General features: G+C 42.8%; 1 protein-coding gene and 1 pseudogene across 1 annotated transcript in view; both read left to right on the forward strand.

Moving 5' to 3' along the window:
• The first annotated feature begins 7239 nt into the window (after positions 1 to 7239).
• Positions 7240 to 8858, forward strand: LOC114501315 (annotated as a pseudogene).
• A 5612-nt stretch (positions 8859 to 14470) lies between these two features.
• Positions 14471 to 19189, forward strand: part of PCCB (propionyl-CoA carboxylase subunit beta) — a 75166-nt gene continuing 70447 nt past the window's right edge. Inside the window, exons 1-3 of the mRNA XM_028518402.2 lie at positions 14471 to 14725; positions 17354 to 17473; positions 18916 to 18984. Coding sequence (XP_028374203.1) covers positions 14543 to 14725; positions 17354 to 17473; positions 18916 to 18984 — 372 coding nt within the window. The 5' untranslated portion in view covers positions 14471 to 14542. The remainder of the gene's footprint in view (positions 14726 to 17353; positions 17474 to 18915; positions 18985 to 19189) is intronic.

Genomic DNA, 19189 nt, shown 5'->3' on the forward strand with positions numbered 1-19189 from the left:
GGTTCAGTTGGCTGGGCATCGTCTAGCAAAGTGAAAAGTTGTTGGTTCCATTCCTGGTCAGGCACATGACTAGGTTACAGGTTGGAGGCATGTATGAGAGGCAATCAATCGATGTGTCTTTCTTACATTGATTTTTCTTACCCTGTCTTTCTCCTTCCCTTCCCCTCTCTCTAAAAATAAGTAAATAAAATGTTGAAAAAAATAAACAACACTCCAGTGAATATTGTTGCAGGTAAACTTTGAAGACATTTATGAGAAAGAAATAAACTATTTTATTTAGGCCATTTATTTAGGGGTTCCTTTATAAAGATTTTAGTTATTTATTTTGTAGAGAGAGGGCAAGGAAGAGAGAAATACAGGAAGAGAAACTTTGATTGGTTGCCTCTCGTATGCCTCCAACCGGGGACCTGGCCTGCAACATAGGCATGTGCCCTAACTGGGAATCAAACCAGCAACCTTTAAGTTTGTAGGACAACAACCGGCCCACTGAGCTACCCTAGTCAGGGCATGTGATCATTTTATACAGCAACTTAGCCTTATCCCTAATGTACCTTCTTTATTCAAACACAATTGACTTCTAGTCATACCTTCTAATGTAAGTGTTCCAGACCTGTAATCCACCTTACTCGGTATTGCCTAAAGCTAAGACTCTGTTTTGCACAGACATCACCACTTCCCTCTGCTCAAGGACTAATAATATTCATTCATTCATGCATTCATTTTTTAAGGTACTATGCTAAGTATATGTCAGTCACTGTCCTAAGTGATATAAGAGAAATAAAAACATAGACCCAGTCCTTGCCCTTTATAGCACAGTTGGAAAGATTGAGAAGGCTAACATTAATCAAATATTCATATAAATATTAAATGATAACTTCAATAATTGCAAATAAAAGGAATATGGTTCTAGGATACAGATAACAGAAGGATTTGATTTAGTTAAAGAAGTCAGAGAAGGCTTTTTTAAGGAAGTGTCAAGCTGAAATATGAAAAGGGGAGAGTGCTTTCTACCCAGTCAAGGTAAAGTCCCTACAAAAGGAGAAACATGGTGATTTTGAGGAGCTGACAGAAGACCAGTGTAGCTGGAGCAAAAAGGCTGGGGGGATGGTACTAGATGAGTCAGAGAGGCTGATAGTGTCTAGGCCTTGCAGAGTCTTATATGCCATGATAAGAATGTTATATGCCATGATAAGAGTGTTTATTACATGAACATTGGGAAGACATTAAAGAGTTTAGGTTTGAGAGTGGCATAATATGAAATAATTGCCTAGATGGGTTAATTAATTAACTAGTTAATTAATTCTACTTAGAATGAGTGACCAGTGATATAGAAGGAATTCTATGAGTATGTTATCTCAAAGAAGTGAAGATAATTTTTCATGAAGGAGGAAGTAAAAAAGGAGAGTATGATCATTAGTATTCAATACTACTTAGAGAGTAGGTAAAATGCAGGTTTAAAATGTCCCTGGCTTCCCAATGCCTATAGGATGGAGTCTAAATTTCTTACCCTGGTACTTGAGGCCCACGAAAATTCTGTTTACCTACCTTTCCATCAGTTTGTCCCATGACACCACTAAAATTAGTCTTTTAGATAAGGTGCCCTTCAGGTAAGGTGTCCTATTTATTTTACCTAACACAAATTGTATACTCTGCCTGTCTATCATCATTGGATGTATCTTCTGCCTATCACCACTTACCTACATCCAATATATTTTCTAGGCCCCAACCCTATGTCACTTCCTCCACGAACACTACTATGGTAGCCATGAGAATGTACCTCTGATAACTCTGATTGCAATGATCATGATTGACTGTGGGCCCCAGCTACTGCCTTCTGAAAATTATCACTGTGTTGCACCGAGGCTTTGCTTCTATTGGCTGCTTCCAGACAATGACTGAGTGTGGCAGAGAAACTAAGGCCCATTCCTGAGAGATGCCAGACTCCTCTGACAGGTGACTTTGGAAATCCCAAACAGCTTTGTCAAACTTTCCTTAGAGCTGCACTGGGGTGTAAGATGCTTCCATCTGATCTTCCTTACTTCATTTCTTCACTTGGGGGCAGACTCGCGTTATAGTCCAGTGGCTCCCCCAGCCTCCCTGTTTGCCTCCCCATTTTTTCTCATACGCATTTCCTCTAATACATTTCTTGCACTGATAATTTTATGCATCCATTTCTCAGGGACCCAGGTTAACACAAGTGGTACTGGGAATGGTCCCAGAAAATACATGGTAAGACAGGAATTTGGACTGGCTCATCTACTGCTATCAGGCAAAGAGGATGTCATCCTGGTTAGTAGGTGTGAGTCAGGTAGTTCCTGGCACAAGATGGTAGCTCAATTGCTAAAGATTTCACCAGTGTTAACCTGAGAAAATGTCCCAGTAGAAGGAAATGTTGTGGCAGATGTGATGATGCACATTTGAAAAACATGGAAGGAACAATGCCTACAAAGGTAGTAAAATTTGGTGGTTACTACTAAGTTGCATTGACTCCCTATAGAGGAATCATAAGAGACTGAAAGCCATGACTAACAAGCAGTTTTTGGCTAAGAGAGAGAGCCATAAGGCCTCTGGGATAGCTTACAAAGAGACCTTTTTCTCCTTCAGGAGAAGGGAATACATAACTGAGTGGCAAGGTGGAGACTGCTTGTTAGAATAGCAGAGCTCCAGAGACATTAGAATGCTCAGCGAAGTGGGTCTGGAATGGTCTTCTAAAGGCATTGAAGTACAGTACAGAGAGCACAGTCTGGATGGATGAGATGCCCCCCTTCAGGACACAGTATATGTATTACACCAGATACCTCTTTATGGTGCTGTGTCCTGAATAGAAAAATTCATGCATTTGGGAACCAAGAGATAGAAGCAGGAGTGACCCTACTTACTATCACACCCAGTGTCCCACTGAGGGATTTTGTCCTCACGACTCTCAACACTGCAGGGTTAGAGGTCCTGTTCCCCCAAAGGCCACACTTTTGCCAAGGGATATAGCAAAGATTCTATTGAATTACAAGCTGCAGCTGCTGCCAGGGCACTTTGATGTCTGTGTCCAGGGACCAGCAGGTAAGAAAAATTACCATCCAGCAAGGGCAATTGACCCTGACCAGCAAAAAGGGCTACTTTTGCACAATGGGACAAGGAGGAACACATGTGGAAAGCTACGTGATCTACTTAGGTGCTCTTGGTACTCCCCTGCTCTGTGGTAACCATGAATAGACATAAGAAGAAACCCTGGACTGAAAAAGATATTACCAATAGTTCAGACCCTTACAGAATAAAGGTTGGTTCCCATCACCAGGCAAGTCACCAAGACCTGTCTAGGGGATTGTTGAGGGTGAGGGGCTTTGATAAGGGAAAGTGAAGGAGGGAGAAAATATGTACTAAGTGTGTTGCTGAGATCAACTGCATCAACAGAATTTGTTCCATTAAACACGCTCTTCTGAGTTTCCTCTCAGAAAGCCCACAGGAACAAGGGAGGAACTCCTTCCCAAACCTCTGCAGAGAGGTATATCTGTGTGTGTCAAAAGATAAACTTTGGTGTGTACCAGAATGTAACTTTCATATCTCCAACTGCAAGAAGTGTAATTGACCAAGTGTCCCAGCTGCTGCTCTCTGAAATCCATAGCTGTATTCACTCTGAGGCCATGTATTCTGCAGGCTGCTCCCAGCCAATGACTGAGTGTGGCAGGGAAGCTGTAGCAGACTCCTTCCTGAGAGAAGTGGGAGTCATCTGATGGGTGACTTTGCTCAAAGACTCCCTGGTGATCTTGCTTAATTTTCCTTAACCTGCTGTACAGTCTAAAATGCTTCTTCTGGGCCTGCCTTCCATCCTTCCCTCGCCTCCTCACTTGGACAGATTTACCTAATTGATAATCACAGTCTGAAGGCTCTCCCAGACTCCTCTGGTTCTCTGCCCATTTTCTCTCACAGGCATTTACCCTAATAAATTTCTTACCCATTCAGTCCTATCTGGGCGTCAGCTCCTTGGAGGACCTGGATTAAAAATCTTCCTTTACACCCCAGCTGTCAGTGATAATTTCTGACTTTGAACTCTTACAGCACTTCCCCCTACCACTCCCTTGACACTTCACAAATTTTACCCAGAGAATAAAATTTATCTTTCTGTGTACACATTTTCCCAATTTGTGTAGCAGTCTTCTGGAGATAGATACCTCTGTACTTCACCAAGTGTCCTGCACAGAGAAAGAGCTTAGTTCAACCATAATAGAAAAGAAGTTGTCAGGGGTACTGAGCTGTTCAAACAATCCTGCACCCCAGAATTCCTGTTCCCCACTTACTTCAACTTCCTAGTGTGTTATCTCTTTCCCCACTCTTCAAACCCCCTATTCAAAATGGTTCCCCATCCTCTCAGATCCTTTTAATCCTGGGTTTCCTGCCTTATTCCCAATATCTTTTACCACACACATGGGCCCAGTAGAGAGTATGGTATAAACAACTATCAATCAAAAGTTTGCCATGTCCCATTTTGTAGCATGGAGTTGTTGCTAGAAAGCAGTTGGTCAGCAGAGACTGCATTGCACAAGCTTGTCCCTCTATTCAGGGTTAGTATTGCAGAAGCAGGACTTCTCTTCTACTTGTCTCCCCCTCATTCTCCAGTCAAATACCGAGGATTCTAGGGGTGGTGAGGTCACAAGATGGAAGAGGCCTGGGTCCCTGAACCACCACATGGAAGGACACTTACACTGAAGTGCTATATAAGTGAACAGTGAGCTTCTAGTATGTTAGGTCACTGAAATGTTGGGGTTTGTTAGTTACAGTTGCTAGCATTAAATAATACAAAAATTATTTTTTTTGGCTGCTCACCATGTTAACTCCCTTCCATCTAGGGGGAGTCTCCCATTATAGGCCTCTTGATATCAAGCAAGTTAGATACTTCTCATTCTAGGGTTTGGGCATGTTGCTTAGTCTCTGACAATCCGATGCTTTCCCACTTAAGAATTGAAATGTGGGAGATACAAAGATACATGACAATTAGAAATGATTCACCGTGGTTATATGACCTTGAGGACCCAGGGACAGTGGCAGCAAGGCCTAGCAACAGTGGTTTTCATGTCAGTGTACTAACCAGAGTGTTCTTGTGTCATGTCCTTTGCTGTGTTTTTCTTCTTATAGATTCATTTGCTTTTTCACTCTGCTGTGGCCTTCTTGACAATTCCTGCCTTTGAATAATTAATTTTCTTCTTTATATGTCCAGAATCAGTTTCCATATACATTGTCTTTCCCATCTACACTGAACTCTGCTCCCAAACTAGACTCAATGGGATTTCCATTTATTAAACACCTAGTCCATACCCAGCTTTGGGGTAGGCACTTTGTACATGCCGTCACACTTAATTTAATCATTCCAACTATTCTATAGGGTCAGTATTATATAATATTGTCATTTACAAAAGGAAAAAATTGAAGCTCAAAGAGATTAACTGATTTTTCCGGTCACACAGTGTGTGAGTGTCACTTGGAATTCAGTTTTGATTGCATCAAAGCATGTTTTTCATTGCACCAGAAACCCTTCACCAACTCTTAATTATAGCAGTGCTTCTTTCTAGGGCTTCTGCTAGTCTATAACTGACTCTGGAAGTGAGGACTACACCTATATTACTTAATCCCTTCCTACATATAAAGAGTTGTAAAGAAATTTCTGTTGTTGTAGCTGTTTTCTTTTTAAAATTTTTTTTCAAACATTTATTTACAGATTTTAGAGAGTGAAAAGACGGGGTGGGGGAGAGAGAGAGAGAGATTGATTTGTTGTTCCATGCATTTATGCATTCACTGGTTGCTTTTGTATGCACCCTGACTGAGGGTTAAACCTGCAACCTTGAGATATTGGGATGATGCCCTAACCAACTGAGCTACCTGTCTAGGGCTGTTGTAGCTGTTTTTGAACACCTCAAACAGTTTGTGTTTTTCTTGTCCTTTTCAGTCTTTTCCATCCATTTCTTTCCCTTCTTTCTTGCTTTCTCTTTCTGTCTTATGCTCCCTTCTTTCTTCCCTCCCCTCCTTCCTGACAAAATAACAGCAGAGAGTACATGGCAGCATCACTTCATTCATCTCTCTTGCTGAATTTCTTGCACTGCAGTCTAAGATGCTTCTTCCCAACCTTCCTTCCTTCTTTCTTTCATTCACTTAGAGTCACATTTGCATCAATCATAAAGGTTGAAATTTTGGGACAGTTGGATGGAATGAGCTGTTCCCTAATTAACTTTATTACTTTTGATGTTCCCAGTAAGTTCATCTCAAATGTCAGCAACACCCTCAGGAAACTATAAATTTCCTGTGCTCCAGGAGGAAGAAGCTGCCTCTAGTGATGGAGCTGAGGGTCAGATAATTCCATTTTTCCACAGAAACTGGGGTAGAGAGAAACAAAGTTCCTTCAGTGATTGAATGAGTATTTTCCATGTATTAGGAACATAGAAATAAAATTATAGAATTTTAATTCTATAGTTAAAATTATAGAATTATAATTTTATAATTCTTACCCTAAATGAGTTTATAATCCAGGGAAGAGTCGTATATGAATTTTTTTCGGTTTCTAGATGTTAACCTGAATTGCTTTAGAACAGCATACCAAATGCTTAAAATCATCCATTATAATAGAAATAATTGTGAAATTAGCGTAATTCATATAGCTTTTTGGACTTACAGCAGAAATTATTTTTTAAAAAAGAAGTTAGGAGAAGCTACTAATTTAAAAAGAAACATTTCTTAACCTGGTACCAAGATGCTTATATGAGAATTTTCTAAGTAGTTGGAACAGGACTAAGAAGGAGGGGAATAAGGGGAAAAAGCAAGAGTATTTCTTGTGTCTTGGCTGCATTTTAACTTAAATTCAACTCAGTATCCAGCAATAGAGAGAATTGCTAAGGCTTTTTTTGGTTAAAATGGGAAAGAGCATTCTCAAGGGTGGTAGAGTCAGACTTTTCAGAAGGCAATACTGGAACTGTTCTTGTGAGCTCAAAAACTCTTAAATTCACATCCTTTTTCATACCTTCTACCAATCCAGTTAGGCATATCCAGTATATCACAGTTCTGAACACATATATCCCAAACCTATTAGATGTGAGTACAAGCAGAATTGGAGTGTACTGTGGTCGGAAGGGTGAAGTCAGATAAACCCGAACAAGTAACGTATCAAGCAGATACTCAAAGAAGTAGGGGAATGCAAAAGAAGAATGCAGTAATTTTGTGGGACGGAATGCATGTTGGAGTAGCCGAGGAGGCAACATGGCAGACAGTGACCCCAGAGTAATGCCCATGTTGCGGCCTGTGGGACCGCACTGCTACCACCCAGCCGGCCCCAAAGAGTTCCTGTTGCTGCCACCACATAGATCGAGATTATGAAGTTGTTTTCTGGTAAAACTGGTTTGGAAAAAATTTCATGATCTTTATATGTATGTATGTATTTATGTATATATGTATTTTTAAATTTTGCATTTGACTTAAAGTGCCATGAGAAAATTTGCATATTGCAAGGTGGTCCTAGTCACCTCCCTGATTTGGGTGCTGTTGGATATGTTCCTTGGTGCTTTACTTCAGTGAATGCAACAAATGTGATGAAGCAAAGGAGAGAGGACTTCCTGTTGGGAATGTTCTATAGCCAGCACAGAAGCCTCATGAAGGTCTTGGAGAAATGGGGAAACCATTCCTTATTACTAAAAAGGATCAATAAAAGATGAAAGAGATGTTTAAAATCAATCAGTTCAATTTAATGGCAAGTGAGAGGATTGTCGGGTTGGAGGGGTGTAAAACAAAGTGTCTCCTGATAATCTTCCTACAAGTGCAGTGATTATGTCCCACAATGAGGCTGGGAGCACACTTCTGTGAACTGTCCATACTGTCATTGATTGCTCATCAAGACACATGCTAGAAGAAATTGTCCTCATAGATGAGGCCAGTGAAAGAGACTTTTTGAGAACACCTCTGGAGAGTTATGTGAAAAAATTAAAAGTACCAGTTCATGTAAATCAAATGGAACAACATTCTGGATTGGTCGGAGCTAGAATAAAAGGAGCTGCTGTGTCTAAAGGCCAGTGATCACTTTCTTAGATGCCACTGTGAGTGCACAGTGGGATGGCTAGAACCTTTTTAAGCTAGGATCAATCAAGACAGGAAAACGGTAGTATGTCCTATCATTGATGTAATCAGTGATGATACATTTGAGTACATGGCAGATTTTGATGTGACTTATGGTGGATTCAACGAGAAGCTCAGTTTTCACTGGTAACCTGTTCCCCAAAGAGAAATGGATAAAAGGAAAAGTAATCAGACTTTTCTTGTCAGAACACCTAAAATGGGCAGGAGGCCTTTTTTCAATACACAGAGATTACTTTCAGGAAATTGGAATGTATGATGATGGCATGGATATTTGGAGAGAGAAAACCTGTAAGTTTCTTTTAGGATTTGGAGATATGCAGAAACTTTGAAGATTGTTACTTGCTCACATGTTGGACATGTGTTTTGGAAAGCAGCACCTTATACATTTCCAGGAGGCACAGGACAGATTATTAATAAAAATAACAGATGACTTGCAGAAGTGTAGATGGATGAATTCAAGAATTTCTTCAATATAATTTGTCCAGGTGTTACGAAGATAGATTATGGAGATATAGCTAGCATCAAGAATTGGTCTAAGACACAAACTCTAATGGAAACCTTTCTCTTTGTACCTAGACAATATTCATCCTGAGTCTCAAGTTCCACAGCACTATTTCTCTTTAGGAGAGGTAAAAAACATGTATTCTATGTGGTTATTACATTCTCACTTATCTATCAAAATAGGTAGAGGTCAAACTTCCTACAGAGGAGTCCCTTCATATTAAATTACATAACCAGCCCTGGTTGGTGTGGCTCAGTGGATTGAGTGCCCGCCTGCAAACCAAAGGGTTGCTGGTTCAATTCCCAGTCAGGGCACATGCCTGGGTTGTGGGCCAGGTCCCCAGTAGGGGGCACACAAGAGGCAATTACACATTGATGTTTCTCTCCCTCTCTTCCTCTTTCTCTAAAATAAATAAAGAAAAATATTAAAAAATAAAATTACATACCCACAAGTTTGGGAAAATTCTTGTTAGTTGACACAGTCTACCTTATAACTTGAAACTTTGTTAATTTTTTTATCATGTTATATTTCTCTTAAAATAAAAATGTTCTACCCTACTAAAAGAAAGAAAGAAAGAAAGAAAGAGAGAAAGAGAGAAAGAGAGAAAGAAAGAAAGAAAGAAAGAAAGAAGAAAGAAAGAAAGAAAGAAAAGAAAATGTGTTGGGTATAGAAGGAAGGGAATTAATGCCATCAGGAAAAGCAAGAAGTGAAGGGAGTATTCTTGGAGAAAGTTAAGGATATCTAGTGGGCCAGATGGGGAGGTTAGGGGAAAGCCTCAAATGAAGGACTAAACTGGTATAAGAGAGAATAGAAAGTGACTGGTGGTCTGAGAAGCAGAACTGGACTTTATAGGGCTGACCAACGTGGGAGACCGGGAAGTGGAAGTAAAGAAGAAGCAGGCTGCTGAGCAGATGACTGGGGAAAAGAAGAATCTAAGAGGAAGAAAGACAGGGAACTGGTTAGGGAAGAAGAATCACTAAGAACTACTAAGGCTATTTTGGCTGAAAAAGACAAAAGGACCCTTAGGGTGGAGGGTCAGGGTAGCATGTTCAGCAGTAGCAGGAGCAACATAAATAATTCTAGTGACACCAATGAGTCAAAAAGTGGTCTACTGATGAGACACTTGGGTGGCACTTTCTGCAACTCAGGTAACCAGAGAAAATGTAATGCTCACATACATAGATAGCTCCAATAAAAGGTAGACATTGACAAAAGCTATAAATGAAGAACAAAAAGCAGATGGGAATTTAGAGAAAGAAGAGCCTGCTTGTAATGGGAAATTGTGGAAATGCTTTTGGAAGAAATGGTGTTTGGAATTAGACGCATGAGGTTTGGACATGCAGAGACTGGAATAGCAAGGAACAGCGAGACTATCCAGTGATCTAGTATAATGTATTGAATTGTATCCCCAAATAAGAATGTTCAAGCCCTAATCCCTTGTATCTGTGAATGTGACCTTGTTTGGAGAGTCTTGCACATGTAATTAAGTTAATGATCTCCAGATCAGGTTATCCTATGGATTTAGGGTGGGCTCTAAATCCAAAGACTGGTACCTTAATAAGAAGAAGGAGAGGCAGAACACAGACAGGGAGACACTGGGAAGAGGCCATGTGAAGACTGAGGCATAGATTGAAGTTATACTGCCACATGCCATGGAACACCAGGAAGCACCAGCAGCTGGAAGAGGCAAGACAAAATTCTCCCCCAGAGCCTTTGAAAGGAGAATGGCTCTGCCAACACTTGGTTTTGGACTCAAGGCCTCCAGAACTGAGAGCATAAATTATTGTTGTTTTAAGGAACAGTTTTGTGGTAATATGTTATAGTAGCTCTAGGAGACCAACACTCCTGGTATGATTTCTGTGACTTCTGCCAGCAACTGTAGGTAGTTTGTGAACAGAATTGGAGTGATCCAAAAGGAGGGGTGACCCAGGACTGGGCCTTAGCATGGAGATATTGATGGAAATATAGGGGTCTAAGAGGCCAGAATGCTAGAGTAGGCAGAAATTAAATATTTACACCGAAGGAATTGAACATTTATATTGAGGGCATGGACAAGAGGCAGTATAAGAAAGAGTGTGGGAAAGGAGGTGGTAGACAGAACTGCCAGGTTTCAGCTCCTGGAAATGGAGCAATTCTTAGTGATTATAAGGCCCAGCATGTGGGTGGGTGAAGTGGAACAGAGTTGAAAGCCTTTCACGTTGAAGAAGCTGAGGCATTTTGAGGCCAGGAAGTCAGAATATCAGCATGAAGGCTGGATGGTCTCCCTGAGAATGGTGGTAGAAGGCATATGTGATGGTTGGTTTTGTGTCAGTTTGGTTGGGCTAACAGATGCCCAGATAGCTGGTAAAACATTTTTTGGTATGTCTGTCAGGGTGTCTCTGGAAGAGATTAGTATTTGATTTAATAGACAGGGTAAAAAGGCTCACCCCCACCAATGCAGGTGTACATTATCAATCCATTGAACAGAACAAAAAGGCGGAGGAAGGCCAAATTCTCACTCTCTACTTGAGCTGAGACATCCATCTTATCCTGGCCTTGGGCATATATGCTTCTGGTTCTAGGGCTTTAGGGCTCAGATCCAAACTTACATGATTAACCCTTCAGCCCTCCTTTCTTAAACCGTTGGACTTAGACTGAATCACACCATAGGCTTTCATAATTCTCCAGCTTGTAGACAGTGGATCATGGGACTTCTCAGTTTCCATTACCATGTGAGCCGATCACTATAATAAATCTCTCTATATATACTAATGGTCTGTTTCTCTAGAGAACCCTGAATAATACCGCAGGGAAAGGGGGGGGGGGGAGCTAATGTGAACATCTCAGAAGTGAGAGGAAGGTGGATTGTAAAGGTCAGGGAATGCTGAAAGGGTGATAACAAAAGATGGCAAAAACCTTAAAGGAAGACACATGAGGAAGAGCAGCCCAGCAATGGTGGAAGAATGGTCTGGAAGTGCCTCTGGAAAAAGGGACAGGTCAGCCCTGCTCATTGCCCACAGAACACAAGAAGTCAGAAAAGAGGAGGATTTTCCAAGATGGCCTGGAAAATGTGTATGGTCTGGGGGATACAGAGTTCCAGTTTTTAATAACAGTTTTAGCTGGAATTTAAGTCAGGGTTTTTGTGACTCAATTGCATAGTCAGAGAAACACAGTCCAGCACACACACACAAAAGTGAATTTACAGTACTTCATTTTTTCCCTTCTGTTTTTAAAATAAAACACTAAGGGGAGATGTACATTCAGAATGCACGAGAAATATCTTAAAAATCCTTTTTCCTCACATGATGGCAATCACTTTCCAAAATTTCCTCTGTTTCACACCCTTTACTCCTAACCACCCAACACTCTCTGAAAGAAGACACCTGAATTGCACTAAGTGTAATTGCTTCAGAGTCCCATCTGTTGGCTCTGAAATTCATTGTCAAATTTTCACGGGGGTCACACCACTCAAGGGCTGCTCTCAGCTGAGCCGGAACAGGCACATTGTGGGTCCAGGACTCCTTGACAACCTTGCCGAACTTTCCTTCAGCCAGCACAGTAGTCTATGAAGCTGCCAAACCTTACTTCCTTCCGAGTCTCCTTGACTGGGGGTTAGATTTGCATCGTAACCTAAGTGCTTCCAGACTTTCCCAGGTGGTTTCCCCTAATTGATTTCTTTCATCTTTACTTCCGCTCTTGGTAGCTTCTCAGAAGATACACACCAACATACTCTCCCAAATCTACTTCTTCCTTCCATCGCACCCCTTCTTTCTGACAGTGGTCACTGACTAGGATAGAATTGCCAGATCAGAGTGACTCCTGTCTCAAAATGGAGAAAAACTCAAACATAGCAACCCAGGAGGAGGGCCTTTGAATGGCAAAACATCCCAGGGCATGGGATTCTGGAGGGCCTTGACTGGATAATTCAACCCCTCTTCAACTCCCACCCACTCCAGGCTGGGACTTGCACCTGAGGTGAGAGGAATAATATTATAGGTATATAGAACTATGTATGGAGTACCCATAGGCACTAGCACAGTGAGGAGGAAAAATGGCAGGATGGGGAAGAAGGGCAGGTGGAGTGAACTAGATAGGAGGGGCACTAAGTTCCGTTGACTAGTCATTTATGGATCTCTCTTGTGTTGGGCTTTCAAAGTTAAGAAAAAAAATCCTTGTTTCCCTGAGGAAGCAATACTTACCCTCGTCTAAGCAGAGAGGGGATCAGGGTAGACTGTTTTGAGGAGATGACACCTGAACCAGGTATCATAGGTGTAGAAGAAGATGCATATTTGTAGCAGAAAACCTCCAGAACCACATGCAATTGCCTATTTGCTAGCTCAATTCAATTCCACAAATACATTCTGAAGGCCTCCTATATGTTGGGACTTGTTCCAAGTGCAGGGGCCACAGTGGCGAGTGAGCCAGCCATGGTCCTTGCCCTCTGGCTTGGAAATCTACCTGAGGAGAGAGCTAAACAATCTTAATATGGTGTGAGATGTGCCATTGGAGAGGATCTGCACAGCACTTTAGGACAAAAGAGTCCCACTGCCCCCAGCCCAAAGAAGTCCCAAGTTCTGAACATGGTAAAATTCTTCACAATCTTAACTCCATTATTGCTTTCCAGTCTCATTTACCATTGTTCCTCCAGAAGCTGGGGATACAATTGTGTCTGTGTGAACCTGAATGTGCCAGGCCTTTGCTCACACTGCTCGTGTTCCTTAGCATGTGGTTACCTTCTCAGAGATACTCTCCTTGACACACCTAGCCTTGCCCAAATTCTGCCCATTGCTACCAGGCCAGTCTCTTGTCCTTAAGCAGGGACCCAAATGCAGAGCCAACAGTACCCACTATGCAGTCAAGTAGATGCAGGTGGGGTTTGTCCAGATATATGACTCCAGGCTTTGGACCCTTGGTGTCCCTAAATTAGCTACATGACCCATTCCTAGAAGCATAGTAAGTACTGGTAGATAGTTCTTAGCACATAACAGGTACTCAAAATGTTTGCTGAGTTGAACTGCATTAATATTGAAGTCCTAGGCCAAAGTTTAGACTTTATGAAGGCTCTGGTTATGAGCTGGAGTTCAGAGGGGATAATGATCACCTTTAGCAGTTTTCTGGGGCTAAAAATGTGAAATACACATTTTATTTTTTGCCTCGAAGACCTGCCTTTTTGTTGGGGAAATATATGAACAAGCTCCCAATAGTTCGGCCCTAAATCCCTGAGAAATGATTGTGAAACTCAGAAAGCATCAAAATCATCTAGGGGTCAGTCATCTGTTGAAACTAATTCCTGGCTGCACCCCTACAATTTCCAATTCAGTAAGTCTGGTGCGGAGTCTGGGAATTTGCAAGTTTGCATTTCCAACTCCCTCCTGGGTTATGCTGAAACTGCTGGGCCCACACTTTGAGAACCACTCACCAGCGGTTAAGAGCCCTGTACTCAATAAGTGACACATACACATACATGTGTTTTTGAATTCTGGCTCCACCACCTCTTTAGTCTTGATCAACTCACTCTATCTCTCTGTATTTCATTTATCTTATCTGTGAAATCAGGACAATAAATTAATTCAAGTGCTTAAAGCCACACACTTGGTCCAGCGTTCAATAAATGTTGGTTAATTCATTATTTACTTATTTTCTGGAGCAAGTGGGATGAGAAAACTAGAGGTCTAAGGTCCGAGAACAGCAAAAACCATGGTCATCTTCTGTGTGCAACAAGGAGGGTACAAGATCGGGAAACCACTCCCCGTTCTCTGGGTGACGCTGCAGAGCAGCCTGGGATCTGGAACTCGAGGCCTTCCTCCCAAGCACCCTCCAAAGCAAACTCCGCTTTCCAGTCCACAGACTCCCTACTTCCAGCCGACGTTGCGCAGGCGCAGACCTCATTGTGCTCACGCTAGACGCACAGGCGTACTTAAGTGATCTGGTCGGGGGCGCGCCGCCAGGGCAAATATGGCGGCAGCAATGCGCGTGCTGGCGGCTGGCGCAAGGCTCAGCATTGTGGTGAGCAGTTTCCGCGTCGCCGCCCGCAGCCTGTGCAGCCAGCCAGTGTCAGTTAACCAGCGCATAGAAGACAAGCGCCGTGCCGCTCTGATGGGAGGGGGCCAGCGCCGCATTGACTCTCAGCACAAGCGAGTAAGTGCGGGGGGGGGGGGGGGGGGGGGGCGGGACCGAACCCCTCCCGCCCTGGCGTTCGCGACCTATCACAGCGTGCCCGGCTTGCGGCGCCGGAGACCTCCCGACCAATCCGCACAAAGCTGGGGAGGGGAGGGGAGGAGAGGGGTGGGGGCGAGATTGTCCACCTTGAGAACTTGTTGCTTACCCCCAAAAGGCCAGTAATAGGAAGAAAGCACTGTTGTGCATTATCACTTTCTGCTTTACTTTGGGAATTTTAGGCGGACCTGGCTGGGCTCCAGCTGGTTTACCAATTAACAGCTATAAACTTTTGGACAAGTTACTAATCTTTAGGAGTCAATTTATTGTAAACAGAAGATGGTAATAATACTCCCTTAACAATCTCGTTGTTAGAATAGAGATAGTGAAGCAATGATAAGCACTTAATTTTAAAAAATTCTTCTTACTCTTCTCATGCCCCATAAAAGAATGGTTCTTGCTCCATTATGGAAGCAGTAAAACCAAGGCATATGGCAGGTAAACTAACATAGGCAAACTTTCACGTTAACCTCGGATGGGGTAGGGTGTGGTACATGCAGTGTACTTGTGGAACCGTGCCTCCAGAACACCAGCTAAACCCCTTTAGGGTCTCAGGGTGTCAGCGTGCATCGACCTGCTGGTTAGGAAAGAGACATGCGTCCAAAGCAGGTGGTTTTTCTGGGAGTATTTATGTTAGTATACATGTTTAGCGGGAGTGAGCATCTGAAGCACTGTTACGCACCGCCCAGGTGGTGATGGAGATATGTTTGGTGAGCCGTTTAGTAGCAGAGGAAACAGAGGCCCAAATGGGTTGGCTACCTGGGACCTGCGTCCCTGACACGTGTGAGTCGGGATCGATTTGCTGGATGCAGTGCAGAAGTGAAATTCTTGGAGGTGAAGGGCACTGAGGTGCAGCTCACAAGTGTGCAGGAGGTGACTATGGTGAAAGGCTGGGATCTTCAGTGAGGAGATTGGAACCAACCCTTTAAGTATAAATTGAATGTTGATTTAGATGTTGTAAAATCCTCATTTGACAAAGGTCTACAGGTGACAAGTTTCTTTTTGACTTTGGGGAATGAGATGTAAATTAGGTTGATAGTATGTGGTGCCAGGAGTGCTTTCCCTCCCTCCTCTGGGTGGCTGGCTGTGTCTGGGGTGAGGAAATTTTAGATCCAGAGGGAAAGGCCCAGGCTGAGCTCCCGGGGACTCTTTCTGTTGGTGTTCTTGCTCAGTTTCTCCCTGGAACATCACCCCTCCTTTCCAGTAGGCAGGTCCTACTGGGTTTAGATGCAGCTTCCAGACTTAGTCAGGAGGCTGACTCGATTAAAGTCCTCACTTCACCACCTTTTAAATATTTTTGGACTACTTCCCTGGGATAGATTCCCAGAAATGGAATTACTGGGTCAAAAGGTGAATATTTTAACATTCATCTACATATTGCCAAATTGCTTTCCCGAAAACTTCTACTTTACACAGCAGTGTGTAGGATTGCCTGTTTTAACATGACCTCACTGGCTTTGGCTACTTTCTTAAGGGAAAAAAACACAGCCAATCTGAGGTGTTTTTGGAGGAGGGCAGCGGGGGCGGAGGGATGGTGGACCTGAATATTGGGCATGATCTAAAGGCTTGGGAGCCTTGGCAATAGAGGCTCTTGATAAGTTTAGGGCTCCAACTTTGTCCTCTGTAAGAGGCATCTTTTAAAATTTCTCTCAAGTGAGTTCTTTTTTTTTAAATCTTACCAAGGATATGCTTATTGATTTTAGAGAGAGGAAGGGAGGAAGGAGGAGGAGAGAGAAAGAGGTAGGGAGGGAGAGAAACATTGATCAGTTGCCTCCTGTATGCACCCCAACTGGGAATCAAACCTGCAGCGTAGGTATGTGCCCTGACTGGGAATTGAACCTGCAACCTTTTGGTATATGGGATGACACTCCAACCAAATGAACCACTTGATCAGGGCTCAAGTGAGTACTTTAGCACTCTCTGTCCCGTTCCTTTTCTTCTCAGCCACTCCCTGCTGTGAGGTTGTTGGTGTATCATAGCATCATTGTCAAGAGTAGAGTCTTTAAATAGGGCCCTTACAGTAGGTTAGTAGGGAGAAGCCTATAATGGTGGCAGAAGAAGAACCAGAAAGTAGTCCTGGAAGTGTTCTTGGGACTGGACCCTAGTGGTGTGAATTTCTGTGGAGTTCCCAAGAAGAAGTCTGTGAATCTAGAGGTGTAGCCTTAGACTCCACTAAGCCTGCTTTAGTTTTTTGCCTCCTGTTTCTCCATTATTTTTAATATTGCTCTTTAGGTCTACAGTAAATATTTGTGGAACTAGTTATCTTGTTCCAGGGTCAGGCTCTCCTTATCCCCACTTCTCTCTGCCACCTTTTCCACCTTCTACTTACTTATTTGCCTTCCACAGTTGGTGGCTCCTGAGGTACCCTGTCTACCCTGATTTTCTAACTAGGTGAAGTCTTCTGATAACACCTGTCTCTTGGGCAGGTTGGTGGAATAGAGGCTTTCACATGGGGTGAAGGGACAAAACCAGTTCCTCTTGCCCTCCATTAGCCCTCCTTGTTTACTGACTTTGTGATGACATCACTGAATAATTTTTGTTGCATTTTAGGGAAAGCTAACAGCCAGAGAGCGGATCAGTCTCTTGCTGGACCCTGACAGTTTTGTTGAGAGCGACATGTTTGTGGAACACAGATGTGCAGATTTTGGAATGGCTGCTGATAAGAATAAGGTATCTGTTCCCAATGGTGTTGTGAGCCTCCGAGTTGTACTTTTCCTGATATTGCTCTGCTGGCCTAACCACTAGACCAACACAACCACAGGTGACAAACACAAGGCCCTCAGGCCAAATTCAGCCTTCCACCTTGTTATATCCGGCCAGCACCTTGTTTCTACTTGGAGGCAGCGCTGAGCTATCACTTAACTAACTGTTAAAGAGTAGCTAAAATTACTTTCAGCCCTTTGAAAGCAACCATGAGGCTGATGAAGCTGGTGAAAATGAATTTGATACCCTTGCACTGGACTAATGAAATTCTTCTGAGACTCAGGATACATTGAAAAATTTCCATGTTTTGGGGCCCTGGAATGCAAGAGTGCCTCTGAAGAGGCACTACTGTGGCCTCCACTTACCTTTGTCTGCAGATGAAGGAATGTGAGTGGACTGCTCATACCTCGTGCAGTGTGACTCTGGCTCTGTTCCCAGTGCTCTGGTTGTGGGTTCAGAGTTCTTGCAGGTATAAAATGACAAACTTGGAAGGAAAGTCTGAGAGAGTCTTTTAGTTGAGTTCTGGTCTGTCTAGTCACCAGAGACTCCTAAAGGCTGACCATTTGCACCTCTTTGATACACTTTAAGTGTATACCTTGGATTTTTTTAGGTCAGAGTCACTGATACTTCTTCCTTCAATTGGGTGTTCTCCATGAGTGTGCAAAATTCTTTGGACTCACTTTGGTCAGTTTTTTTTTCAGTTCTGCATATACACTGTTTGTAACCAAAGATTTGTAAACTTGGCACCAAACCAGCTGGCTCCACTTGGGCTATTATGGGCCACACAGTGATTGCCAAGATTCTAAGCAAAATGATGGGTTTGCCTTTTTAAGGCTTGTGGGTGGGGTGTGAGGCTTTGTAGAAGTTGCCATGTTTTTAAATATGTCCTTCTAGTGCCTGTGAGCATTTGGTAGTAACAATGCTAGAGGGTCTCTTAATTATCCTGCTTTTAGGAAGGAGGATGAGGCCTAAGACTACAGCACCCTTCATTTCTGTTAAAGCAGTATCCCTGTGTTTGCTGTTGCAGACTTGAGGGGGGAAAGGAGATTTCTTTTTTTTAAAGATTTTATTTATTCATTTATTTTTAGAGAGGGAAGGGAGGGAGAAAGAGAGAGAAACATCAATGTACGGTTGCTGGGGGCCGTGGCCCACAGCCCAGGCATGTGCCCTGACTGGGAATCAAACCTGCGGCACTTTGGTTCGCAGCCCACGCTCAATCCACTGAGCTACGCCAGCCAGGGCTGGAAAGGAGATTTCTTTGTGCTCCTAATTCATATTGAATTTTAAAGAATTTGGGGTGCTTTTTTGGAGGGCATCTTTCATTGGAGCACAATTGCTAAGTTTGTTAAAAGAAACACTTATGTATTTTAACCTTTATTTACTTATATTTTATTTTATTTTTCTGGTAGTTTCCTGGAGACAGTGTGGTCACTGGTCGGGGCCGAATCAACGGAAGATTGGTTTATGTCTTCAGTCAGGTATTTCATAACTCTAGGAGGTGGGCTGTTCCTTGAGGGCAGAGCCAGGAGCAAAATACGTGAGAAGAAAATAGTGTGGGGGAGTGACAACTTACATGTAGGTTGGGGCAGATGAGGGATTTATTTTCTTTTTTTCAGTGGATACGTCCACAGTATCATATTATGTGTTTTTCCTGAGGGAGACAGAATCTAAGCACTTAAGTCT

Source organism: Phyllostomus discolor, chromosome 7, assembly GCF_004126475.2.
Source record: "Phyllostomus discolor isolate MPI-MPIP mPhyDis1 chromosome 7, mPhyDis1.pri.v3, whole genome shotgun sequence".
NCBI classification, from domain to species: domain Eukaryota; kingdom Metazoa; phylum Chordata; class Mammalia; order Chiroptera; family Phyllostomidae; genus Phyllostomus; species Phyllostomus discolor.